This window comes from Theropithecus gelada, chromosome 2 (assembly GCF_003255815.1).
Source record: "Theropithecus gelada isolate Dixy chromosome 2, Tgel_1.0, whole genome shotgun sequence".
Lineage (NCBI taxonomy): Eukaryota > Metazoa > Chordata > Mammalia > Primates > Cercopithecidae > Theropithecus > Theropithecus gelada.
Window position 1 is genome coordinate 111,289,700 of NC_037669.1, and position 26,934 is coordinate 111,316,633.

The 26,934-nt window shown below is 39.6% G+C and overlaps 2 protein-coding genes across 6 annotated transcripts in view; one reads left to right on the forward strand and one right to left on the reverse strand.

The window, feature by feature from the left end:
* GNB4 (G protein subunit beta 4) overlaps positions 1-20,685 on the forward strand; it is a 59,275-nt gene extending 38,590 nt beyond the window's left edge. For 2 of the 3 annotated variants that reach the window (XM_025376891.1, XM_025376890.1), the window contains 5 exons: positions 256-418; positions 1,504-1,570; positions 1,679-1,880; positions 10,001-10,217; positions 15,386-18,236. In XM_025376891.1, coding sequence (XP_025232676.1) covers positions 256-418; positions 1,504-1,570; positions 1,679-1,880; positions 10,001-10,217; positions 15,386-15,492 — 756 coding nt within the window. In that variant the 3' untranslated portion in view covers positions 15,493-18,236. Of the gene's footprint in view, positions 1-255; positions 419-1,503; positions 1,571-1,678; positions 1,881-10,000; positions 10,218-15,385 lie in introns of all 3 variants that reach the window. The other variant, XM_025376889.1, reaches the window with a different exon arrangement.
* Positions 20,686-24,990: 4,305 nt separating this feature from the next.
* Positions 24,991-26,934, reverse strand: part of MFN1 (mitofusin 1) — a 43,925-nt gene continuing 41,981 nt past the window's right edge. For all 3 annotated transcript variants that reach the window (XM_025376982.1, XM_025376983.1, XM_025376984.1), the window contains one exon: positions 24,991-26,236. In XM_025376982.1, coding sequence (XP_025232767.1) covers positions 26,158-26,236 — 79 coding nt within the window. In that variant the 3' untranslated portion in view covers positions 24,991-26,157. The remainder of the gene's footprint in view (positions 26,237-26,934) is intronic.

The window sequence follows — 26,934 nt, forward strand, 5'->3', positions numbered from 1 at the left end:
GTTCTTTATTAAGAGAATTATTTCCAAGAAGAGCACTTTTTGACTCATGATTTGATAATACAAAATAATAGGCATTTTAATGTGCATTAGCATTTTCTTTTTCATGGTTCACTTTCTCAAGCCATTATTTTATTTGACTTATCTTTCTTAGATGTATTTAATTTTTAGTAATATTTACTTCATTGTAAATGGGTTTATGCCATAGATGATGGTTTTTGTGATCTGAGTTTGGTGTGACCGGTGTGTGCCCTACAGATGCATGCTATTCCTTTGAGGTCCTCCTGGGTGATGACCTGTGCGTACGCTCCCTCTGGTAATTATGTTGCCTGTGGAGGCTTGGACAACATCTGCTCTATATATAACTTAAAGACCAGAGAGGGAAACGTGAGAGTGAGCCGAGAGTTGCCGGGTCACACAGGTGAGCTTCCCTAAATAGTCTTTCCCACCACACGTGATTCCTTGTGTCGAATGTGCTGATCAAGGACAAATAACAGATTGTGCTCGGCTGGCTAAAGGATGAGGATTAATCGGGTGGGAATAGAAATTATTATGAACCAAAGGAAACATTAACTTTTTATAGTCAGACAAACAATCATAATTTTGTTTTTCTTTCAAAAGTAGCTGTATTGTTTTTGTAAAAATGATAAGTTTATGGCACAAAATTCAAACTCATGAAAAATAAAGCAAATAAAATGTTCTCCATTTTCTGCTGCCATGTAACCATTCTGGGATTGTGGCATCTGTACTCAATTATATAGTTGAGAGTATGCATTAAGGTGCGTTAGTGAAATACTTTTCACCATGATAGTGTATTGCTTTGTTTGCCAGTGTGCCCATCATAGTTCAGTAGTGTAGTATTGGGTTAATGGTGTTAATTAGGAATTTATTGCCACTGATCTGGTATCCATCCATCTGAATTTTTAACCATACTGTTTGACCTTGCTTTTACAAAATCTCTAGAATGGTGTTTTCCTGACATTTCCATATTTTGAAACACTGATGAATGCTGAGCATTCAAATGCCACATCTTTCATAAAGTCTTCACTGTTGTTCTTTTGATTTCTCACGATATTTTTTTTTTTAATATTTTTTATTTGAAAAAAAATTTTTTTAACCGCTCCTTGCAGAGCAGGGCTAACTCACAGGCGGTGCGCCCAGAGGCGTCCTCTCACAGTATTTTAAAAGTATTTCTCCAGGGTGCTTAACACAGTCGGCCATAGATTATAGTTCTTCCCAAGGTAATTGTCTTAGGTGGCAGGGGCTGTGTCTTGCTCAGTTTGGTAGCTTTCAGAGTACCCAGCACAATGTCATTAACACAGTAAATGCCTAAGAATGGTTTGTTGATAACATTTAATTTATAGACTGTAGGATTTGAAGTAACTAAAAGTAGAACTATGTTGTTGCCCAAGTATTCTATTTTTAACAATATGTATTGCTATTTCATATGGTAGCTGAGTTATTCAATCAGTGATAACCTAAAATTTGCTACTCTTTATGCTGTAGGGTACTTGTCCTGCTGTCGTTTTTTAGATGACAGCCAAATTGTTACAAGTTCAGGAGACACAACTTGGTAAGTTTATTTCAAAAGCACACTGATTATGGGTGTGAGGGTGGTAGCAGGAACTGACATAAGAAGAGGTCATTGTCATTAAGTGTTGTATTTTATTTTTAATTACAGTGCTTTATGGGACATTGAAACTGCCCAGCAGACCACCACATTCACTGGGCATTCTGGAGATGTGATGAGTCTTTCTCTGAGTCCTGACATGAGGACTTTTGTTTCTGGTGCTTGTGATGCCTCTTCCAAATTATGGGATATTCGAGATGGAATGTGTAGACAGTCTTTCACGGGACATGTCTCAGATATTAATGCTGTCAGTGTAAGTGAATAGCATTTCCAGAGAAAATTTATTATGCATTTAAAATATTGAGCTCTGTGGCATGATTTTAACAACAAATTGCCTTCAAGGATTCTTATAAATAATGTGCTCTTATAACTTTGAATCTCCAAGTAATAAGCGTTTTTGATTTTTTAAAAAAGAAAGCTTCAATTCGTAGTCCTAGATCGTTTTTATTATTGTTGGATTTTGTTGTTGTTGTTGTTGTTTGATTTTTTGAGACAGTCTTGCTCTGTCATCCAGGCTGGATTACAACGGCACAGTCATGGCTCACTGCGGCCTCGACCTCTTGGGCTCAAGCAATCCTCCCACCTAAGTCTCCTGGTAGCTAGGATTACAGGCACACACCACCATACACGGCCAATTTTTGTATTTTTTTATAGAGATGGAGTTTTGCCATGTTGTCCAGGCCGGTCTCGAACTCCTGAGCTGAAGCAATCCTCCTGCCTCAGCCTCCCAAAGTGTTGGGATTGCAGGCATGAGCCATTGTTCCTGGCAACCTAGGTTTTTAATTGCTGGTGAATATCGCTTTTTTTTTTTTTTTTCCAAAGTAGAGGGAGGGATTATCATGAGTAAGCAAGGAGATCATGGATGTTCTGACAATGAGAAAAAAGTGTCGTATCTCTGGGACCAAAGCGAACAACTCAGAGAGAACAATAAGGATGAAAACAGCAGCTGATGAGTGTGGAGTATAGCTTTTGAAGGCAGTGCAGCCCGGGACTAATCTTAGTTCTGCTGCCGTCAGGCACCTGTGTGACGCTAGTCATGCTGTCTAATCTTCGTGAACCTAAGATTCTTCAGTTTTTAAAATAGAGATAATACCACCTACATCAGAGAATGGTGTGGAGACTAAATTAGGTATTAGATGCTCAGTAAATGGTATAAATAATAATAATAATTATTATTTAGAGACAGGGTCTCACTTGGTTGCCCAGGCTACAGGGCAGTGGCATGGTCATATCTCACAGCAGCCTTGAACTCCTAGGCTCAAGTGATCTTCCTGCCTCAACCTCAGGAGTACTGGGACTGCAGGCACTCACCACCACAGCTGGCTGGGTTTTTTTTTGTTTTTTTTTAAATCTTTGGTAGAGGCAGAGTCTCATTATGTTGCCCAGGCTGCTCTTGAACTCCTGGGCTCAGCGGTCCTCCCACCTCAGCCTCCCAAAGTGCTGGGATTACGAGGCATGAGCTACCATGCCTCGCTGGTATCAATTATTTATAAGCTACTTCATATTTTATAAAACTACCTAAACAGATAACCATAAATAGATTAAGCCAGGTAAAAAGTACTCAGTATATAAGAGGATAAGCTAGTCATAGGTGTCTGTAAATTAGGATAAAGTGAAAATAACATTTTGAATGACAATCAAAATGATTATGAAATAGTCAGAATTGATGGGGAGGGGTGTTAAAAGAAGGTAGGATACTGCTTGAGTTAGGTTACCTAAGCAGATCACATATGACTAGAGTGTCCAAAAGTACCATAATTGCCAAGGATTTTAATGTATGAGAAACATTCTAATTTTGTAACAAGACATTTTTGGGGAAAAAATTAGCTTTTCTTTATCGTGCACTTACTGAGAGTCATTTTTGTTTTACATGATTTTGTAGAAAACATCAGAGAAAGTAAATGCTGTGCTTACCTCATCCCCACCTCTTCGCCTTAGGCCAACCTGGTTAGAATAATAGAGTTTTAGAGCAGCAAACTTTAACCCTCTCTATCTCTCGGCCCATTACTTTTATCACATTGAGATGTTCTCTCATAATTTGCTAAATTCTTTATCAGGAATGAGTGTGGAATTTTCGTCAAATAATTTTTCTCCATCTAGTGAGGTGTTCGTGTGGTTTTTTCCAACCAGTTAAAATGGTGTGTTTACATTGATTTTCTTTTTTTTTTTTTATTTAAGTCAAAACATTAGTACCATCTTTTAAAACTATAAGTAAATATAGAAGCCTTCCATTTGGAATAAAATGGTTCAAACAAAGATACTGTATATATAACAGTTTTCCTTTTTTCCTATGAAATTATGACCAACTTTATTATATTTTTACTTTCAAATTATATTCAGTGAGGATTTCAACAGTGACATTTCTCACACTGTTTAGAATGTTAGGCTTAGAAATCAAACCGTAATAGTTTCATTTGTGGCTGAGCCCCATATATTCACTGATTGAGTTGCTGAAACTTTCCATTTGACTCTATATTTATGGGGCCTCTAGGTGTCTCTCAGCAGTAAAGATACTGTTAATAATTGTGAACTGTGATTATTATTTTCATTAACTCAGTGCCAGATTCAGTTATTTCTATCATAGATCAAGGCTTTTTTCCTCCCCAGCCCCCACTTTTTTAAGGTATAATTGGCAAATTAAATTGTATATATTTACAGTTTATAATGTGGTATCATATTAGTTATAGGGTTTTTAGGTTATCCATTTCTTTTTGAGTGAACTTTCAAAGATTTTATCTATATCATCTCCATTGTCATATTTATTGGCTTGTAGCTGTTTATTATACTCCCGTAATTATTTTTGATATCTGTAGAGTTTAAAGGATATCCTGCTCTCACGTATGATGTTGGTAATTTGTGTTTTACTTTTTTCCTGATAGTCTAGGACTGTAGGTTGAATTGTGCCCATCTAAAATTTATGTGTTGAAGTCTTAAAGCCCAGGACCTCAGACTGTGACCTTATTTGAAAATAAGGTTGGTCCAGATATAATTGGTTAAAATGAGGTCATAATGGATTGGATGACACTAATCCAGCGTGACTATTGTCCTTATAAAAGGGGGAAATTTGGAGACAGACAAGCATAGAGGGAAGATGATGTGAAGAGACACAGGAGAAGACAGTCATCTACAGGACAGAGAGAAGATTACAGATCTTTCTTTCACAGCCCTCAGATATCTTGGTTTCAAGCTTCTAGCCTCCAGAACTGTGAGACAATACATTCCTTTTGTTTAAGCCAGCCAGCTTGTGGTGCTTTGCTATTGCAGCCTTAGCAATAAATATATCTGGCTAGAAGTTTTTTTATTTTATCTATATCTATACCTATCTATCAATCAACTATCTGCTCAGAGTACCAGCTTTTGTTCTGAATGATACTCTGCTGTTTTTCTGTTTCATTGATCTTTCACTCTCATCTTTATTATTTCTTTTCTACTGCTTCCGTGGTGTATTAGTTCGTTCTCACACTGCTATGAAGAAATACCTGACACGGGGTAATTTATAAAGAAAAGAGGTTTAATAGACTCACAGTTCTGCATGGCTGGGGAGGCCTCAGGAAACTTACAATCGTGGTGGAAGGCACCTCTCCACAGGGTGGCAGGGGAGAGAATGAGTGCGAAGGGGGAAGCCCCTTGTAAACCATCAGATCTCGTGAGAACTCACTATGGCAAGAACAGCCTTCAGGGAGCCCACCTCCATGATTCAGTTACCTCCCACCGGCTCCCTCACAACACTTGGGGATTTGGGGATTACAATTCAAGATGAGATTTGGGTGGGGAAACAAAGCCAAACTGATCACTTGGGCTTCATTTGCTTTTCTTTTTCTAGTTTTTTTTTTTCTTTTTTTCTTTTTCTTTTCTTTTTTTTTTTTTGAGACGGAGTTTCACTCTTGTTGCCCAGGTTGGAGTGCAATGGCGCAATGTGAGCTCACCACAACCTCTGCCTCCCAGGTTCAAGTGATTCTCCTGCCTCACCCTCCCAGGTAACTGGGACTACAGGTGCACGCCACCATGCTCGCTAATTTTTGAATTTTTAGTAGAGACAGGGTTTCTCCCTGTGGTCAGGCTGGTCTCAAACTCCTGACCTCAGGTGATCTGCCCACCTCGGCCTCCCAAAGTGCTGGGATTACAGGCATGAGCCACTGCGCCCGGACTTTTTTCTAGTTTTTTAAGATAGAAGCTGATGTCATTGATTTGGAACTTTTTAAGATAGAAGCTGATGTCATTGATTCGGAACTTTTTAAAATTTCTAATATTGGAACTTAAAGCCATAATTTTTTTTTTTTTTTTTAAAGACTGGGTTTCACTCTGTCACCCAGGCTGGAGTGCAGTGGTGCAATCATGGCTCACTGCAGCCTCAACTTCCCTGGGCCCAAGTAGCTGGGTATACAGGTGCATGCCACCGTGCCTGGCTATTTGTGTGTGTGTGTGTATGTGTGTGTGTGTGTATGTGTGTGTGTGTGTGTATGTGTGTATGTGTGTGTGTGTATTTTTTGCAGAGATAGGGTCTTGCCATGTTGCCCAGGCTGGTCTCGAACTCCTGGGCTGAAGTGATCTTTTGTCTTAGCCTCCCAAAGTGCTCGAATTTCAGGAGTGAGCCACCATGCCTGGCCCTTCTTCGTGTTTCTTGTGTTTGGATCTATGAATTTCTTTCTTTCTTTTCTTTCTTTCCTTTCTTTTGACCGACTCTCTCTGTCAGCCAGGCTGGAGTGCAGTTGCACGATCTTGGCTCACTACAACCTCCACCTCCTGGGTTCTCAGCAACCTCCACCTCCCGGGTTCAAACAATTCTCTTGCCTCATCCTCCTGAGTAGCTGGGACTGCAGGCACACACCACCATGCCTGGCTAATTTTTTGTATTTTTCGTGGAGGTGGGGTTTTATTATGTTGGCCAGGCTGGTCTCAAACTCCTGACCTCAGGTGATCCGCCCGCTTCGGCCTCCCAAAGTGCTGGGATTAAAGGCGTGAGCCACTGCACCCCGGCCCCAATCAGATTTTTTTTCTGCGTCCTCTCTTCCTTCCTTTGGAGACTTTAAGTTACAGAGACATTAAACTACTTGAAGTTTTCCCGGAGCTCCCTCATGTTCTGTTCATTTTATTGTTCAGGATATTTTTCTTTCTGTATTTTACTTTGGATGGTTCCTACTGCTTTGCCTTCATGCGTCTTTTCTCTTCTGTAGTATCTAATCGGCCATGATCCCATCCAGTGCACTTTTCATCCCAGACACTGTCATTGTCCTTGTCTATTAATTTTATCTTCTGTGACTTTTTCTGTTTTTTTCAGCTGATTAATTTTTCTCCTAATTATAGGTCATATTTTCTTGCTTTTTTGCATGTCTGGTGAATTTTTGTTAGATACCAGACATTGTGAATTTTACCTTGTTGCATGCTAGATAATTCTATATTCATAAAAATATTGTTTAGGTTTGCTCTGAGGCATAGCTAAAATCAGACTGGCCAAGTTAAGTTACTTGGAAATGATTTGATCATTACAGGGTTTGCATGTAAGTTTTGTTAGATGGGACCAGAGTCACACTGTGTGTGCTTAATTTTGCCCCACTGGTGAGGCAAAAGACTTACAAACCCTCTTCCCTATAAATTATGAGGTTTTTCCTGTGTATTATGAGGTTTTCCCTCTGGCTGGAGGGGATAGGCATCATTCTCATCCTATGTATGCACCAGGGTTTGTTTCCTCTAATCTTTTGGGTGTTTCTTTTCTGCTTGATTAGTTTTCTCACACGACTCTGCTGATCGGTACTCAGTTGAATACCTAAAAGAGGCCCTCCACATGCCTCTGGAGTTTTCTCTTTGCCAAACTTTGCCCTCTCCGACACTCTCTGTGAACTCTAGCTGCTGTGGGCCTCTTGGATTCCCAGTGCTGTCTCCTCAACTTAGGGAGGCCAGTGGGCTCCAGCTGCGTTTCTCTTCCCTTCACCACGACCTGTAAACTTTCATAGTAAGGTAGTAAGATGGAGCAGTTGTAGGAATTATTTATTTATTTACTTACTTATTTTGAGACAGAGTCTCATTCTTTCACCCAGGCTGGAGTACAGTGGCGTGATCTCGGCTCACTGCAACCTCCGCCTCCCGGGTTCAAGGGATTCTCCTGCCTCAACCTCCCAAGTAGCTGGGACTGCAGGCACCTGCCACCACACTGTGCTAATTTTTATATTTTTGGTGGAGATGGGGTTTCACTATGTTGGGCAGGCTGGTCTTGAACTCCTGACCTCAGGTGATCTGCCCACCTCAGCCTCCCAAAGTGCTGGGATTACAGGTGTGAGCCACCACACCCGGCCTCTTTTATTTATTGTTTCTCAGAGGCACACTCCTTCGTTGACTGATATCCAATGTTTTTAGAACCATGTTTTATATATTTTTGTCCAGTTGTTTTTAGTTCTTTAAAGTGTGGAGCAAATCCAATCATTATTACTCTGTTTTGGCTGGAAGCAGAAGGATAGCCAAGAAGTAATTTTTTAAAAAATACCTTAGTGGCCGGGCGCGGTGGCTCAAGCCTGTAATCCCAGCACTTTGGGAGGCCGAGACGGGTGAATCACAAGGTCAGGAGATCGAGACCATCCTGGCTAACACAGTGAAACCCCGTCTCTACTAAAAAATGCAAAAAAAACTAGCTGGGCGAGTTGGCGGGCGCCTGTAGTCCCAGCTACTCGGGAGGCTGAGGTAGGAGAATGGCGTAAACCCCGGAGGCGGAGCTTGCAGTGAGCTGAGATCCGGCCACTGCACTCCAGCCTGGGTGACAGAGCCAGACTCCGTCTCAAAAAAAAAAAAAATATCGTAGTTGAAGAAAAACATTGAGTTGAAGGTCTAAGGGTCTTATGAAGTAGTTTTTAAAAAGTAATTAAAAGAGGGGCCAGGCGCTGTGGCTTATGCCTGTAATCTCAGCACTTTGGGAGGCTGAGGCAGGCAGATCACTTGAGGCCAGGAGTTCAAGACCACCCTGGCCAACATAATGAAACCCTGTCTCTACTAAAAATGCAAAAAAGTTAGCCAGGCGTTGTGGTACATGCCTGTAATCCCAGCTACTGAGGAGACTGAGGCAGGAGAATTACTTGAACCCAGGAGGCAGAAGTTGTAGTGAGCTGAGATTGCACCACTGCACTCTAGCCTGGGCGACAGAGCAAGACTCCATCTCAAAAATAACAAAGAAAAGTAATTAAGAAAAACCAACATGTCCTGTTGAATTTAGAGTATCAGAAGATGGAAGAAAATTCAAGATGAAAACGCAGATTACCTAGATATGAGAGATTAAAAACCAAGCTAACCTCATACTTTTTCACAATAGACACTGCTGGAAGGCTCCTGAAGAATATCTGCCAAGTGTTAAGGGAGAAATACTGTATCAGAGATCATAGCCATGATGTAGGGAGAAAATACACTAAATAGAATATAGGATAAGATATTAAGGCCCAAGAATAATCACATAAGGCATTACACATAAATGATGACTGCTATTGAAAGATATGGAATAAACTGAACTACCATGTTGTTTGCAAGAAACACACCTAAAGCAAAAATGACCCGGGAAGGCTAAATGTAACAATGAGAGAGTGGGTAAGTCATAAACTGGAAGGAAATCTGCAGTAATATTACTATATTACTATTAACCGAAGTAGAATTGGACCAAAAACTATAAGATGAGAGAAGTTTTATCTTAATAAAACGGACAGTAGTGACACCACAGCATCGAAATTCATAAAACAAAAGCCATTAAAAATTCAAGGACCCAAAACACCATTGTGTAGGAGACTTTAGTAGACAACTTGGAAATGCTGATACCCTAAGAAGGTACGAAATAAGATACTGAGGATCTGAATAGTGTTGTTTAATAATGTTGACTTGATAGTGTATTGTACATTGCACCATATTTGGGTTTTACCAAATATGCAGTATATTACCTTTCTAAAATCTGAAAAATTCTGAATTCTGAAAAAGAACTGTCCTAAGGGGTCCTTATAACCCTATGAGGATTGTGGACCTTTTATCTCCTTGCCGCTCGTTCTGCGGTAGCCACACACACACACACACACACACACACACACACACATATATATTCTATAAATATTAGTACTTACCTTAAATGTTTCAGTATGACATATGGAGAACCAGAGCCAGTATTTGTTGAATACTTGCTGTGTTCTGAACAATAGGCTATATACTTTGCATATGTTATTTAATTCAATCCTAACCAACACTTTGAAATGGAATCTAAGGCTCAGAATATTTAAGAATCTTTAGTGCCCAACATCGCTCACCTGGTAAGTAGCCAAGTTGGAATGTTAGTCTAGATTTGTCTATTATTACACTGCCTCCTATGATTTTGCATACATCTGTAGAATAAATGTTTGTTACTCTCCTGTCTAGTTTTTCCCAAATGGATATGCCTTCGCCACTGGCTCTGATGATGCCACTTGCCGGCTCTTTGACCTTCGTGCAGATCAAGAGTTATTATTGTATTCTCATGACAATATCATCTGTGGAATCACTTCCGTAGCCTTCTCAAAAAGTGGGCGTCTCTTGTTGGCTGGTTACGATGACTTTAATTGTAACGTATGGGACACGCTAAAAGGAGATCGTGCAGGTTAGTAAATCAATCCACATTAGGTTCTGATTTTCAGGAAGTGTGAAGAGGTTCCCGTCAGTTGTGTTCTAGGCCTCCATGGACATCTTGGAGTTGTGGGAAGTGGTAACCCAATGCTTCTCATCATGTTCTTTGTTGTTACCCTTTGTTTGTGGTTATAATCCATAAGCCATATTTACACTTTTGCTTTCTGAAGAATCACACTGAAGTCTGTAATATTTTCTTGTTTCATAGACTTCAAAGTTAAAGATGGATAGTGAATGTGATTCAGTGTGGTATTTTAGAAATCACACTTTTCTTATCACCTGACAGGAAACATTGTAACTGCTCGTTTTCTTCCTTCTGAAGCAGATCTTGTATGGGACAGGACATACACTTGTCACTTCCCTTAGCCCCACACCCTGAGTCCTCCTCTGCAGCTTCCACAAGATGACAATACACATTAAGTCATACTGGGGACTGTCATTAATAACAAGTCACACAGAGTAATTTTTAACTTTTTAAAAATCAAAATTATACTTAAAGGAATCCAATTGTCCTATATAGCTTGTTACCAAAACACAGCATTGCTTCATTCCCAACCCATAGTTTCTGCAAAGTAACTACATTTAGTCATTAACTACTCCTCCTCTCCCTCTCCACCTTTGTTTTGTTTTGTTTGGACAGGATCTCTTTATGCTGCTAAGGCTGGTTTCTTCCTGCCTCAACCTCTGGAGTAGCTGGGATTACAGGCTTGAATCACCTCACCTGGCTTACTTACGTATCTCTAAATAACATGCCTGTATTGCTGTTACTTGTTTAAAAAAAAAATTAGGTGTTATCTGTTGTTGACCTATTATCATGGATGATAAGGGTTTGGTTTTAAGCTGCTCCCACCATAGCCACATTCTTCCCCACCAATTTTTTCCCATATGATAGATTTTGTTTAGAGCCACATTCACTGTTTACATAATTCCGACTTTTTAAAAAGTCATTTGTTGCTGAGCCATGAGACGTGTTATGACTTCTTTTGCCATGCGGCTTTTTTTGTAATTTCTAGAGTTAATTTTTTGGTTTATAGTCTTAGTTTTGATGTGCTTCTCACTAATGAATCTTCACACTTTCTGCCACTTTTGATATGTCTTGGAGCAGATCCATTTTCATTGTGCTGGGTATTTAGTGCGCCTTTTTGATCTGGAAACTGATTGCCTTATAGAATAGGGACACTTGGGGGTGGGGGCTTGTTGAATTTTATTTCTTCTCCATTATCATTATTCCCTTTTTCTAGATCTCCCATTATGTTGATAATGGGCTTCCTGGACTGATCCTTTGACTTCTTTTTTTTGTTTTTAAGAATTTTTCTTTTTTTTTTTGAAATGGAGTCTTGCTCTGTTGCCCAGGCTGGAGTGCAGTGGTGTGATCTTGGCTCACTGCAGCCTCTGCCTCCCAGGTTCCAGCAATTCTCCTGCCTCAGCCTCCTGAGTAGACTAGCTGGGATTACAAGCACGCACCACCATGCCTGGCTAGTTTTTGTATTTTTAGTAGTGACGGGTTTCACCATGTTGGCCAGGCTGGTCTTGAACTCCTGACCTCAGGTGATCTGCCCGCCTCAGCCTCCCAAAGTGCTGGGATTACAGGCATGAGCCACTGTGCCTGGCCTGACTTTTTAATTGTATTTTTTAAATTTTCCATCTTTTTTGCTTTATCTTCTGGAAGGAAACCTCACCTCGGGTTTCAACCCTTCTGTTAAGTTTTGGTTTTCATTTTCACTGCCATCTTTTTAACTTAAGAGCTATTTTGTTCTGGGTTTTTCTTTTTTCTTTTTTTTCTTTTTTTTCTTTTTTTTTTTTGGTGGCACCCATTCTTTTATATTGCAGGATCTGGCCGGCAGCCCGCAATGTAACGGGGCTCTCTCTTTGTTCCCAGGTGGATCGGCAGGTCGAGAAATAATAGGCACACACAAGATAGTGAAAGCCGGGTCTGGGGGCTCACCGCCTTCCGGTCCCGCGGTGCCAACAATGCACTGGATATACCAGCATTTTATTATTAAGTTTAGTGAGGGCAGGGGTAGGTTAGTGAGGGATTTAGGGTCATTTGATGATGGTGAGATGGTCACATGGGGATGAAGTAGTTCTTTAACATAACATCTGTATGCAGAAGTCCAGTATACAGAGATAATTTACAATATAGTGTGTGCATCAGTAATTTCTAACAGAGCCTTAAAACAGAAAGTCTTTCCATAACCTATGATTAGCAAGATATTAATCAGCAGTAACAGTTACAGCAAAAGCTGGTTACAAACAATCCGTAGAAAGAAGACGTGAAGCTAGACAACTGGGTAGACCAGAAATTCCCAGAAGGGAGTATGCCTTAACCCTAAAGAGGCCTAGAAGAACCATGGCAAGATGAGGGCGTTCATAGCCCTATCTTATCTGTATGGACAGGTGCTCCCCATGCATCCGTTTATAGGCTCTCCACGAGGGTTGCATTCCATTCCCAGAGCTATGAACATCTGCTTTTCTGGGATAGGAATCTTGGTGATGTGAAACCTCCCTGACTGCACGTCCATTCATAGGCTCTCTGCAGGGGGAAGCACATCATGTGCTGTTGGCTCTTTCTGGCAGTCCCACCTGGCATTGTCTTTACACAATCCTGCATGCAATTTTGTATTTACGGCCGGGCGCGGTGGCTCAAGCCTGTAATCCCAGCACTTTGGGAGGCCGAGACGGGCGGATCACGAGGTCAGGAGATCGAGACCATCCTGGCCAACATGGTGAAACCCCGTCTCTACTAAAAAATAAAAAAAAAATTAGCCGGGCGAGGTGGCGGGCGCCTGTAGTCCCAGCTACTCGGGAGGCTGAGGCCAGAGAATGGCGTGAACCCGGGAGGCGGAGCTTGCAGTGAGCTGAGATCCGGCCACGGCACTCTAGCCTGGGCTACAGAGCCAGACTCCGTCTCAAAAAAAAAAAAAAAAAAAAAAAAAAAAAAAAATTTGTGTTTACAATAATCACAGGAGCATTTCATCTTTTATTCTGTAGCAATAGTTTCAGGGGGTCTCCCTACACTTTTATTCATAAATGAAGTCTTGTGTTTCTCTGAGCTTATTAGTGAAAAAAATTTTTTTCAAGTTTCTTCTTCAAGCATAGCTTTTGTGTTGCCAAGTTTTTTTCGTTTTTTTTTTCTTCATTTTTGGGGTTTCCTGTCCTTATTTTTAGAGTATTTCCTTAAAAGTGTTAGCTCTTATTCATACTTAAGAGTGAGGCACTAAAACCATTCGAAGCTCTGAGCACATGGCTGGCGTGCTGACTCTAGGCCTCCCTGAAGGGTGATCTGGCTGGCCATTAACTGAGGAAGCTCTCCTGTGTTTGCCCATCTGCCTTTCTGCCTTTCTTCCTTTTTTCCATCTTCCACTTTCCTCCATGAAGTGTATAAACTGGCTGCCAGTTTGGGGGCTGATTTCTAGAGAAAACCTGAGGGGCCACAGCATTTAGCTAGTAAACTTCCGTTATTTCCCATTTCAGCAGTTTACCAATCTCATCTAGGTCTGTTTTCTTCCAGTCAGGAGACCCTGTTTTACCCTTTCCACTGAGTGAGTCTCTAGTCTTATGCCACAGCACAGGATGATCCGTCACCTGACTCTGCAGAGTGGAGGAAGAGGACACCTGGGGGGTCTTACTGATTGATGAACACTTTCCAGTGCAATCTTATTTTTCTCTGCCTTTGCCCCTACCTGTTCCAGAGATACCTGTTTCCACCTAGTAGGGATGCTTTTGGAGAATCTGCAGTGTAATTTTGTTACTTGGCTTACTATATTATTCATTTTGAACTCACTATTTTGGTGTTCATTAACACAGTTGCCACCATCCAGCTTACAAAAGTTGGTTGCCATTGCCTGCTCTCATCTCACTGTCCTTGTGGATTTATGTCCTTACCCTTTTAACCCCCCTATGCAGTTGTTGGGGTTCCTGAGGTAACAGAGGCAGTGTAAGTTTTTTCCAGGAATAATTTTCTACAACCTCTTTTAAGAGGCTGCATGGTTTGCAGTTTTATACTTTGCAAGTAGATTCCTGGAAGTATTCTGTTGCTTAAAGCCAATTACTTTGTAAAGATATTTGGTGTTTTGCCTGGATTGAAACAATTCGTATCCATAACAAAATAAAAATGTGCTTGTTGTCCACACTTACATGCTTGAGTTTTAGTTTTGCTTTACTTACAAGCTGGTTTCAAGTTGGCTTACCTGGAACTTTGAACTTAAAATTGGATCCTGACTTGGGAATTGCTAATTCATTTCCCTGTCCAATGTGACTTAAAGTATTTACCCACAATGTTCATATTTTTTTGTTATTTCAACTCATAATGGTAAATTTTCCCATTGTCAAACATGGCCATTACTGGAGATACTATAGAGAATATTTAGAGTTAGACAAGATGAACTTCTTTTCCTGAGATGATTGATCGAAAATGATATACTTACGAATATAGGGGGATAATGTAAATTCAAACATAGTGTATTTTTAAAAATTTTTGAGCATTTGATATATTCTGATTTTTCTTATTAATCTTATTGTATTTCTTGTTTTCCTCCCAAATATTGGAAATACATCAAGTGAGTTTAATATGTGAAAGAAATGAAAACTAGATGAGTTTCATGGTTTCAGAAGGTTATGACCAATAACATTCCAGAGTCTGGTGATTAGCATAAGAAAGTAAATAAATTATGTTGGTATTTTTGGAAGCAGTGATGTAAGGCAGCTTTATTCTTATGTTTTTATTGTTCCTGTGGTGAAGGACTACTTCAGTGAACTTCATTGAAAATCTTGTTTTTGTTGAAAATAGCATAGCTCAGTAGCAAAATTTGGAATATCATGAACTTATTAAAGATGTGGAATAATTGTCTGCATATGTTTTCCTAGATAAGTTGAATTATAAAATGATTTTTCAAAAAATAAAACCACAAATTGAGGCACATGTCAAAATTCAAATAATCAAATTTATAAATACATCCAGCTTACTTCTAACCTATCTTCTTACTCAGAGAAATTTGTTTTCTTTTAAAGTATTATCATTTTTTAACTGATGAGCTTTCAGACTGGACTGATAGTTTTTAAGTACCCTTTTAAATCTCTGCATATACTTGTTTAATTCTAAAACTCTAAAATTGCTAATTTTTTACTGAATTTTTTTTTCAGGTGTCCTTGCTGGTCATGACAACCGTGTGAGCTGCTTAGGTGTAACTGATGATGGCATGGCTGTGGCAACAGGCTCTTGGGACAGTTTCCTTAGAATCTGGAATTAACAGTGTCATACATGTTCTTTGTTCTCCATTGATATATCTGGAGAAATCAATGCTACAGCCTATAGCTGTGAAAAAATTCTACCTTATATTTGCAGGTGAAGATTTTTCTATGAGATTATATACAAAAACAAGCTTTCAGTATACTACCAAAAAAAAGTCAGGGGGGAAAAAGGCAAAGGCGCCTTCTGAGATCAAAAGGACCAGTGTATTAATTTGAGGAGTTGGGTTAATTTAACCTTAAGGAATTGTGTGTACTCAAGAGTCTATTTTCTTTGTGTAGAACATAATGTACACATTATAGCAGGTCGCCATTGTGTTTGCATTTTTTAAGAAGTACATTTTTAACTTTGTATACACAAGAAATGTCACGTTTTTTAGTTTTGTAATGGAAGAACCAGGTACAGAAATAGACAGAAATGATACTGTATGTGTGTATATTTATGTCTGAAGAAAGTCCCCTTGAATTCTGATATCTCTTTGAATCTGAGAGATCCTGATGGCTTCATGTTTAAGAGCATTGACAGGAGGGGCACCTCTAAGGGGAGTCCTTCGTTTCTCATGCATCATTTGCCATATACTATTAATCTAAGTGCTCGCTTTCAGTCCTTTGAGGGGACAGATAATCTGAAGGCCAGAGATTAGAGATTTCACTGATATTTTGGACATACATAAGAAACTTCTTTAGAATTTATTAATAAAAAGTAGATAATAGCATATAAATGGTTCTTCACATTTTAAAAGCCTGGTTATGATCTGGTTATGATTTAGTACCCCCCTAAATGGCTGAACTTTCCTATTCATTTCATATTTGGAACTAAGTTTGTAGTGTATATTCATCTTTCAGAAGTTTGGTAAACATTGGGATTGTCCCTGCATCTGAACATCTTTCCCAGTGCTATCAGTATACATTTAGAGAGGAAATGCAGTGTGACAGTGTTACATTTGGAGAGAAGTGTGAAATCTAACCAAATCACTAAGACATATTTGTTGTAATATGGTGGTTTATTTCACGTTTGCATACTATAAAATCTGAATCGATGTGAAATATCTGTGCCTTTACATTTCTTAAAATGAAACCCTTAAGCTTTTTGTTCTGTTTTGCAATATTTTGTAATATTCCCTTCCTTAGCACAAAATACTGGTTTCTAAGTGGTTTTGCTTCAAAGGATATCTAGATCTAAGTGATTCCACTTAAAGCCAAAATAAAAATTCCTAAAGCAGTTCTTAAAGGAGTTAGAGATAAATAGTTCTTCTGTGGTATAATAATGTGTCTATTACTAGAATGTCCCCCACCACCAAGTTAAAGATACTTTTCCTGTTGGATTTTCTTTTACAAATAAGTCGGAATGATTTATAATAGAAGATTGTTAGTCTTGCGTGATGGTTAAGTCTTGGATTATTCTGATATATAGACGTGCATTGTTTTGTAACTTAGTTACTTTTCAGATAGGTCTGTGTTAACTTTTGAACATGTGTAACCTTAACCTAAATACTCCCAAATTTTACCTCTGAATTTTTGTTTATATTGTGAATGTGCTAATATATGCATCAACTGTAAAGACATCAGTATCAGTTTTGTTTATTAAAATCAGTTGACAATTAGAAGAATAATAAAATGGATAAAGGCAAATTAAGATATAGGACCAAAACAGAATATCGTAGATGGCAGTTATGAATGTATATTTATATTTTGGTTAAGATTTCTCTTAACTTTTTGGCTGGGTGCAGTGGCTCACACTTGTAATCCCAGCACTTTGGGAGGCCAAGGTGGGCGGATCACTTGAGGTCAGGAGTTCACGACCAGCCTAGCCAACATGGTGAAACCCCATCTCTTCTAAAAATACAAAAATTAGCTGGGTGTGGTGGCACATTCCTGTAATCCCACCTACTTGGGAGGCTGAGGCAGGAGAATCGCCTGAACTCAGGAGGCAGAGGTTGCAGTGAGCCGAGATTGTGCCACGGTACTCCAGCCTAGACGACAGAGTGAGACTCCGTCTCAAATTTAAAAAATAAAATAAAAATTTTAAAAAATTATATGAACTTTTGCTATTAATGCTATGAATGTTTATTTGTAGGCTGTTTATATCACTTCATAAAGAACAGCTCTTTAAGAAAAGAATAAAGGAATGTATTCATTTCCGGAAAAAGAGGGTTGGGGAAAGTTCGCCATGTAGGTTAGTCAGAAATTTATTCTGAAGTCCTGTTCAAGAAAGCAACTGTATTATGCATAAAAATAACCTTAAATGTATGAGAGAGAATCTCCTCTACTTAAAAGTTATTATAGTAGTCAGAGGCATACAGACCACAGGAATTATATGGCCTTAACATATTTCAAAATGACATTTATTTTAATGTTCTTAAAGTTTATGAAGAGGAGTTTAAAGCAATTCCCATAATTAAACATTTATTCGGCGACTAAAAACTATTTAACACTTGTGGTTAATTATACACATAAACAAATGGCCACAGAGTAGCTTCACTACCACAGTTACCTTCCTGGTTACACCTTTGCTTTCTAATATTAGAGGCTCCAGTTGCTAAGTATATTTGTTTACTTGCAGTTTAAGTTGAGCTGATTATTTGTTTAATTCTGTTACTGTTCCTGAATTCAATGAGTATATAATTTGTAGAGCTGTTGAATATTTTTGATCTTACTTTTTAAGGCTGAAAAATCTGGCTGGATTTAGTTTTAAAAAATACGCATCATCCAGAATATTGCAGTTAATGTTCCTTTTTTTTTTTTTTTAAAGACAGAATCTCTGTCACCCAGGCTGGCATGTGCAGAGGCACGATCTTGGCTCATTGCAGCCTCAACCTCTGCCTCCCGGGTTCAAGTGATTCTTGTGCCCCAGCCTCCCAAGTAGCTGGGACTATAGGCATATGCCACCATGCCTGGCTAATTTTTGTATTTTTAGTAGAGACGGGGTTTCGCCATCTTGGCCAGTCTGATCTCCTACTCCTGGCCTCAAGTGATCCACTGGCCTCAGCCTCCCAAAGTGCTAGGATTACAGACGTGAGTCACCGTGCCCAGCCAGGTTTCCTTCTTTACTTTCTAGGAAACATTTAAACATAATGTGCCTCAGAAGGTTAATTTGTCGACTCTGTAGCATGTCAAGAAGAGTAATTTTTTGAGATCTGGCAAGAATGTTTTAGAGATACATATTCTTTTCTAAATATGTGATCACCCTGTGGTGTTTAGCATATCATCCCAAAAACCTGCTTAAGAGCAGTTCTTGGCCAGGCACAGTGGCTCATGCCTGTAATCCCAGAACTTTGGGAGACTGAGGCAGGTGGATCACGAGGTCAGGAGTTCAAGACCAGCCTGGGCAAGATGGTAAAGCCCCGTCTCTACTAAAAATACAAAAATGAGCCAGGTGTGGTGGCAGGTGCCTGTCATCTCAGCTACTCATGAGGCTGAGGCAGAGAATTGCTTGAACCCGGGAGGCGGAGGTTGCAGTGAGCTGAGATCACGTCACTGCACTCCAGCCTGGGCAACAGAGCAAGACTCCGTCTCAGAAAAATAAATAAATAAATAAAATAAAAAGCAGTTTTTGCTATCAGCAAGGATGTCTCCTCCACTTTAATGGACAGGCCTCATTTTTGGCAGCTATACTGTTTGAGATTTAGACTGAATATCCAGGATTCCTCCCTAGCTCAAGTTTTTACTTGCGATTACACATACCACATTGAATTGCATCTTCAGAGGCAAAGATTTGGGCTTCATATCTCATCAGCAAAAGGGCCTGTTCAGCAATTCCCTTCATTTTAGACTCATATGACCTCAGAGATTGCATGATAATAGTAAACTAGTCTCCTGGAAATAATGGATGTAGGTGCTTCTAGAATATGTTACAGAATTTCAAACTTAACCTATTAATAAATGGATCTTGACTTAAGGTGACAAAGTGAAACTTTTATTATTGCCTAAAAATGCTGTGCCAGTATTGTATAACTGAGCTCCTCCAATACTCTTGGTATTTTGGATTTAATAATAATTTAAGACCTTAAGCATTTTCAGTGTGAACATGTTCAGGGAAATATGCTTTGATGTAAATGTCTCAGATCTAAGTTGTAACACAATGAATACTTGTGGCTTATTCTTGGTTTAACTTAGGAAAACTGGTTAAACAATCCCCCATTTGGGCCTGTCATCATTTTAATAGTGAAGATGTTCTTTCTAAAATGTTCAGGGTCTGAGTCAGGCTGAATTTTTTTTTTTAATTAAATATTATGTTCAGATTCTTTCCTTTCTGCCATTGTGAAAAAGCAAAATTTTAAATGATTTCTTCTGTTAGAATTTTTAAAAATATCCACAGGTTGGACTATCTTATGGGTTGCACAATGAATTTATATTTTAAATTAGATTAAGTAGAATGTGAAGTACATTTCAGATTTACTAGTTTTCTTTCCATTGTTCATTTTGGGTTGCCTCAGATTCAGTGTATATTTTAAAATATTGGTTACATAATAGGTACTCAGTGAAATGGTTTATAGAATATCTAAGCTAGCACTTTATTTTTAAAAAGTAACTTATTAATCACACATTGATGGTACACCTTGTATTTAGCAAATGTTTGCATGTCGATAAAATCTCCTATGTCTTCTTTAAATCCAGTTACTGATTTTGTAAAATACAGTTGTGATAAAGCAGCATTACGGGGGGTGGAGGGGGGGAAGCTATGTTCCAACTGGTGTTAAATGTATTCAACAAAATCTTACATCGTACAGTATTTCTTAATTAATAGAACTTCAGTGATATACTTGGTAGATATCTCAAGCCTTTTGTCTTTTACACAATGGTGCTTTATCCTATTGTTTTCTTTTCAAAGAAGCATCTGAACACTTGCATTTCTATTTTCCTATCCAAAGGCATTCACATGTAAGTGTGTTTTTAAAGTTGATTAAAATTATTTTCCTGTTAAAGCATTCTGAAAATGTTTGTCTTTACCTAGAATGATTTGTACACACTTGTGGTCAATTGAACATGAATGTCAGTAGTAGTCTAATTATGGGAAGGGTAAACATGTTAGATTAAGGCTCTTAAAGCTCTTAAACCATATAAACTATGGACTTGTATCATGATTTAACTGTTCTTAGATCTTTCTTACACAGTGATTCATTCCTCTATTTGTACAGTGGCTTTATGAAATGATGTGAATTGATCCTGTAATCAATAAAGTGCTTTTAACCAGATTTCATTGTATCTTTTTTTTTATGCCGCACCTTTTTTTTTTTTTTTTTTGAGTGTTACTGTTGCCCAGGCTGGAGTGCAGTGGTGTGATCATGGTTTACTGCAACCTCAGCCTCCCGTGCTCAAACGATCATCCTACCTCAGCTTCCTGAGTAGGATCGGACTATGGGTACATGCCACTATGCCCAATTAATTTTTATATTTTTTATGGAGACAGGGTCTGTGTTGCCCAGGGTGGTCTTGAACTCCTGGGCTCAAGAGATCTGCCTGCCCCAGCCTCTTAAAGTGCTGGGATTACAGGCATGAACTACCATGCCCAGCCAATTTTTTATAAAGTTTTTATTGAAACAGGGGTCTTGCTTTGTTGCCCAGGCATGTCTTGAACTCCTGACTTAGAGACCGTCCCACCTTGATCTCTCAGACTGCTGGGATTGCAGGCTTGAGCCAACAAGCCTGGCCTCTATAATTTTTAAATAAGCAATTCTGCTTATGGTGTTGATAAATTATCTTTACTACTTTCTTTCACCACCACACCCTTGGGGGAGGATGAATGTGGAAATTAAAGATGTTATATAATTATTTACAGATTATCTTAAATTTACTTCAAAATGTGGGAGATAAAACAACTTTAGCCATGGGTTGGAAATTCCTGAAGCTGCACAATGGGGTCATGAAGGTTTATTATGCTTTCCTGGTTATTTCTGTCCTTGATTAATATTGTTCTATAATAAAATGTTTCTTTCCCTTATGAGTTCATGCAGGGGTACACAGCACTATAGGTTGAAGCAGAGGGCAAGAATTAATTGCCCTTTGACACTCTGAATATTAGTTCTATTGTCCAGTGAAGCATACTAAGTACCTGTAAATTGTTATGTCTAAGGCAGAAAACTTGAAATGTGCTCCTCCAATGGTATTGTGCCTAGAATTGGTGGGTTCTTGGTCTCGCTGACTTCAAGCATAAAGCCCCAAACCCTCACGCTGAGTGTTACAGTTTTTTTTTTTTTTTTTTTGAGACGGAGTCTGGCTCTGTCGCCCAGGCTGGAGTGCTGTGGCCGGATCTCAGCTCACTGCAAGCTCCGCCTCCCGGGTTTACGCCATTCTCCTGCCTCAGCCTCCGGAGTAGCTGGGACTACAGGCGCCCGCCACCTCGCCCGGCTAGTTTTTTGTATTTTTTAGTAGAGACGAGGTTTCACCGTGTTAGCCAGGATGGTCTCGATCTCCTGACCTCGTGATCCGCCCGTCTCGGCCTCCCAAAGTGCTGGGATTACAAGCTTGAGCCACCGCGCCCGGCGGTGTTACAGTTCTTAAAGATGGTGTGTCTGGAGTTTGTTCCTTCAGATGTTCAGATGTGTCCGCAGTTTCTTCTTTCTGGTGGGTTGGTGGTCTCGCTGACTTCAAAAGTGAAGCCAAAGACCTTCGCGGTTTTGCGAAAACAACAAAGCCCCCACAGTGTGGAAAGGGACCCTAGCGGGTTGCCACTGCTGGCTCAGGCAGCCTGCTTTTATTCCCTTATCTGACCCCACCCACATCCTGCTGACTGGTCCATTTTACAGAGAGCTGATTGGTCTATTTTACAGAGAGCTGATTGGTCCATTTTGACAGAGTGCTGATTGGTGTGTTTACAATCCCTGAGCTAGACACAGAGTACTGATTGGTGCATTTACAATCCTTTAGCTAGACACAGAGTGCTAGAGAGAAAAGTTCTCCACATCCCCACTAGGTTAGCTAGATACAGAGTACTGATTGGTGTATTTACAAACCTTGAGCTAGACACAGGGTGCCGATTGGTGTATTTACAATCCCTTAGCTAGACACAAAGGTTCTCCAAGTCCCCACTAGACTCAGGAGCCCAGGTGGCTTCACCTAGTGGATCCTGCACTGGGGCTGCAGGTGGAGCTGCCCGCGAGTCCGGCTCCATGCGCCCACACTCCTCAGGCCCTGGGCGGTGGATGGGACTGGGTGCCACAGCACTGGGCAGCGCTCATCAGGGAGGCTCCGGCCGTGCAGGAGCCCAAGGCGGGTGAGGGAGGTTCGGGCATGGCGAGCTGCAGGTCCCAAGCCCTGCCCCATGGGGAGGCAGCTGAGGCCCAGCGAGAATTGGAGCGTAGCACTGGCGGGCCAGCACTGCTGGGGGACCCAGTGCACCCTCTGCAGCTGCTGGCCTGGGTGCTAAGCCCCTCACTGCCCGGGGCCAGCAGTGCTGGCCACTCACTCCGAGTGCGGGGCCCACCGAGCCCATGCCCACCCAGAATGCGCTGGCCCGCGACTGCTGCACGTAGCCCCGGTTCCTGCCCACGCCTCTCCCTCCACACCTCCCCGCAAGCAGAAGGAGCCGGTTCCAGCCTTGGCCAGCCCACAGAGGGGCTCCCACAGTGCAGTGGCAGGCTGAAGGACTCCTCAAGTGCCGTCAGAGTGGACTCTGAGGCCGAGGAGGCGCCGAGAGCGACGGCTGCTAGCATGTTGCCACCTCTCAGTATTGTATGACACATACTAATGACTGGTGTATGTAACTTTGACTTACTCTTTTACTGTATTATACTAATGAGGTGATACCAAACCATTATGAGTTTTCATGTTTAAGTACTTTCATATAAAGGTTACGGCCTTGAGCTTTGTAACTTAAATTAGCAGTGCGTGATCTTAGACATTGTTTTTCCATGTTGTAGTTGTTACCTAATCCCACTTTCTGTGACCTGTACCATTTCTTGGGTTATAAATCAGCAATAAAAGCTAAACACCAAAATTAATTTGCATTAGTATACTGCATTCTAGTGTCAATTTGACCAGAAGAACTAAACAGTAATGCAGTCAAAAGAGGTCTCCTCAAGATAACTTACATATCTACCACGAAAGTAATTAAGAATGAAAGATTAAACCTCACTTACTACTAGTATAAATGCTACATTTGTCAACTATCAGGCAAACAGGTTTTATTTTCATCTTGCAACCTTGTATAGTGAAAAAAAATTTTTTTTTAAAGATTATACAAAGTTTAATCCTGCAAACATACAAAGTAAACAAGTGTATGTGCAATAACATTGAAGTACATCACTCATAATCACATAATTTCTGTATAATTCACGGACTTGGTCATAGGTGCACATATTTCCAGGCATAAGAGTTGGCTTTCATTATTTTACTGTTCCATTTCCAACATTCATTATGTTTTCACAATTGATCAGATAGAACTACATAAAACAAGTGATGGAAAAGTTGCCATACCAAAGCTACTACACCAGTGGCCCCCAACTTTACTGTGCATCAGAAACACCTGGATGGCTTGTTAAACCATAGATTGCTGGACCCCAAACCTACTGTTTGACTCCATAGGTCTGGGTTCAGACCCAAGAATCCACACTTCTTGTAAGTTTGAAGGTGATTATAGCTGTGCGTGGTGGCTCACGCCTGTAATCCCAACACTTTGGGAGGCAGAGGTAAAAGGATCACTTGAGCCTGTGAGTTCAAGACCAGCCTGCACTACATGGGGAAACCTCATCTCTACAAAAACTAGCCAGGCATGGTGGCGTGTGCCTGCAGTCCCAGCCACCCAGAAGGTGACGTGGGAGGATCACCTGAACCCGAGAGGTTGAGGCTGCAGTGAGACATGATCACCCCACTGCACTCCATCCTGGGTGACAGACTGAGACCCTGTCTCAGAAAAAGAAAAAGAAGTAATGTTGATGATCCACGACCAAACTTTGAGCACCACTGTATTATACTAATGAGGTGATACCAAACCATTATGAGTTTTCAAGTTTAAGTACTTTCATATAAAGGTTACGGCCTTGAGCTTTGTAAACTAAATTAGCAGTGCGTGATCTTAGACATTGTTTTTGCATGTTGTAGTTGTTACCTAATCCCACTTTCTGTGACCTGTACCATTTCTTGGGTTATAAATCAGCAATAAAAGCTAAACACCAAAATTAATTTGCATTAGTATACTGCATTCTAGTGTTAATTTGCATAAAAATATATTTTTGAAAGGCTTCAATGGCCTAGTGTTATCTCCTAAGATATCTTGAAAAATAGAGTTGCACCTGCTGTAAAAAGGCTGAGTAGCATCTAGAAGCCTTAAAAGGCATAGAAAAGGAAGGATTGTGTATTCAAAGAAAAAAAGCCTTAAATTTTATCCCTCCCATGAAAAGGAAGCATAAACTACACGTGGCCAAATGTACTGTGTTCCTTGGGATTGTGCATTTCTAACAAGTGTCTAGGAGATATTGATCTGGTAGTCCTATATTTTGTCTAGCAAATTCCTAGAATGGTGTCATTTTTGTACATTTCCATTCCATCTGAGTTTCAATCAATTTTTTTTAACTTCAAAGATTTTAGTTGATTCATTAAAGAGGAAACTGGTGAGGCATTTCTACCAGCTCAAGGGAGAATTTTGTAAATGTTACATTTATTGATCAGAAATACTGAAATGAATGTGCAAATGGAGGCAAAACTGGCCTCTTCCACAGTGGGGAAGAAAGTCAACAGAACCTCTACTAGGCATAATTTACATGTGTACAGACTCAATCAGCTTTTAATATAGAAAGATATTTGAACCCAAAATCTTTCATTAAGGTAAAAAATACAGTAATAATTTTTGATGAAACCCTGGAAAATTCATACAAATAAAATTAAAAGCCTCCAATGGGGTAGAATCCAGCAATATCCTAGACAAATGCCTCCTGAAGAACAGCTTTTTTAAAACATCACTGTTATCATTCAAAATTCAGACCTCTCCTATCTTTGGCTATTTTTATCTCTTCAAACTTTACTCCTAAAATTGCGCTAGGAAAGCTTTCCTTATTGTAATCATAATTGGAGCAAAGCTGAAAATGTTTCTTTAGAAACATTTAAGGAAATTACTTAGACTCAGATACTTATAAGTGACCATAACAAGCTTTTTATCCTGTTTCACGTCAGTTTTAATGGGAATAAAAAGTAAAAACAGCACATTTATTAGTGGTTCACATAGCTGCCATGATGGCAAAGTGACTGTAACTTGCATAAATAATACACTCAAGGACATTCCACACTCCTTGGTGGTTCTAGCAATGCAATTTATTAAATAAAATTAAAAAGTGACTATTCCCATGAAAGAAAGCATCAAAAACTAGTTTTGAGAAAGAAGATGAAAGGCTCAATCTCTAACTCCTGGATGCCAGGAAGCAGAGGTTTTCAGAATCAAAAACAAATTAAGAGCTCACAGCCCCACCCCTCAGGGGTCACATAAGTTGGTACTGTTGCTTGTAACTAATTCATGATTTTAGCCCTTTCTTTACCCAAAATTAAAACTAAGGACATAACACTCTTCAAAAATACACATACCCTGAGATAGATCATTACCAGAATCTACACAGGGCTTTGCTATTTAGGTACAGTTAGTACAATTCATATTTAAAGTCATTTCATAAAAATAACAACTGTCCCAATCTTACAAGTTTCATTTCCTCCCATCATGGTCACCAAAGTAATCTCTATTGTTAGGATTCTTCATTGCTTGAAGGTAGAAACTGCTTAGCAAAATTCTCCAGCTCATTTTCAAGTTGAACAGCTTTATTTCTAATTAAAAAAAATAAAACACCAATCTAATTACCATAAAAGTCAAGGAGAAAAGTGTATTCCATCCATTATTAAAAGACAAAAACTTTAATAATAAACAACGAAGAGCATAACAGACAGTGGAATCACATCTTACACGGGAGTTATATCCTAAGTTACCTAGAGTCATGATTATGCTTGCAAATTCCCTTTAAATAATGCACAAAGTACAGAGTGTTTCTTACGGACATATAAGGAAACTAGCAGATGTTACAGCGGCAGTGGCATACCAAAAATATTTCCTTTAAACACTAGATTCATCCTTGATGCAGCCAAATGCCCACAAGAGAGGAAAATTGGAACTAAAACTGTCAGAAAACCAGATTTGTTTCCCATTCTCATACTATGCCAGGGCACATATTTATTGCGTGGGCTCTCTCTCTCCATTATGGAGCAGGGAGGGGTCTTGTTTTACTTTATTCCTGTGTGCATATGCTTCAGGTCACACAAGTGAAGTGTACATCAGCTCTGAACTCTACTGTATATATTTCTTGAGGTAGCTCTCCTGCAGCGTTAGCACATTAAATTCTATTCAAATGGCTGAGCCTAATCTAGTAAAAAATGGAGATTCCAAATATTATAGTATTTGATTGTTTAAAACTTTTTTCTATTAGAAAAATTATTAATTAGCAGACCAAAAATATTCATACTTATTCAAG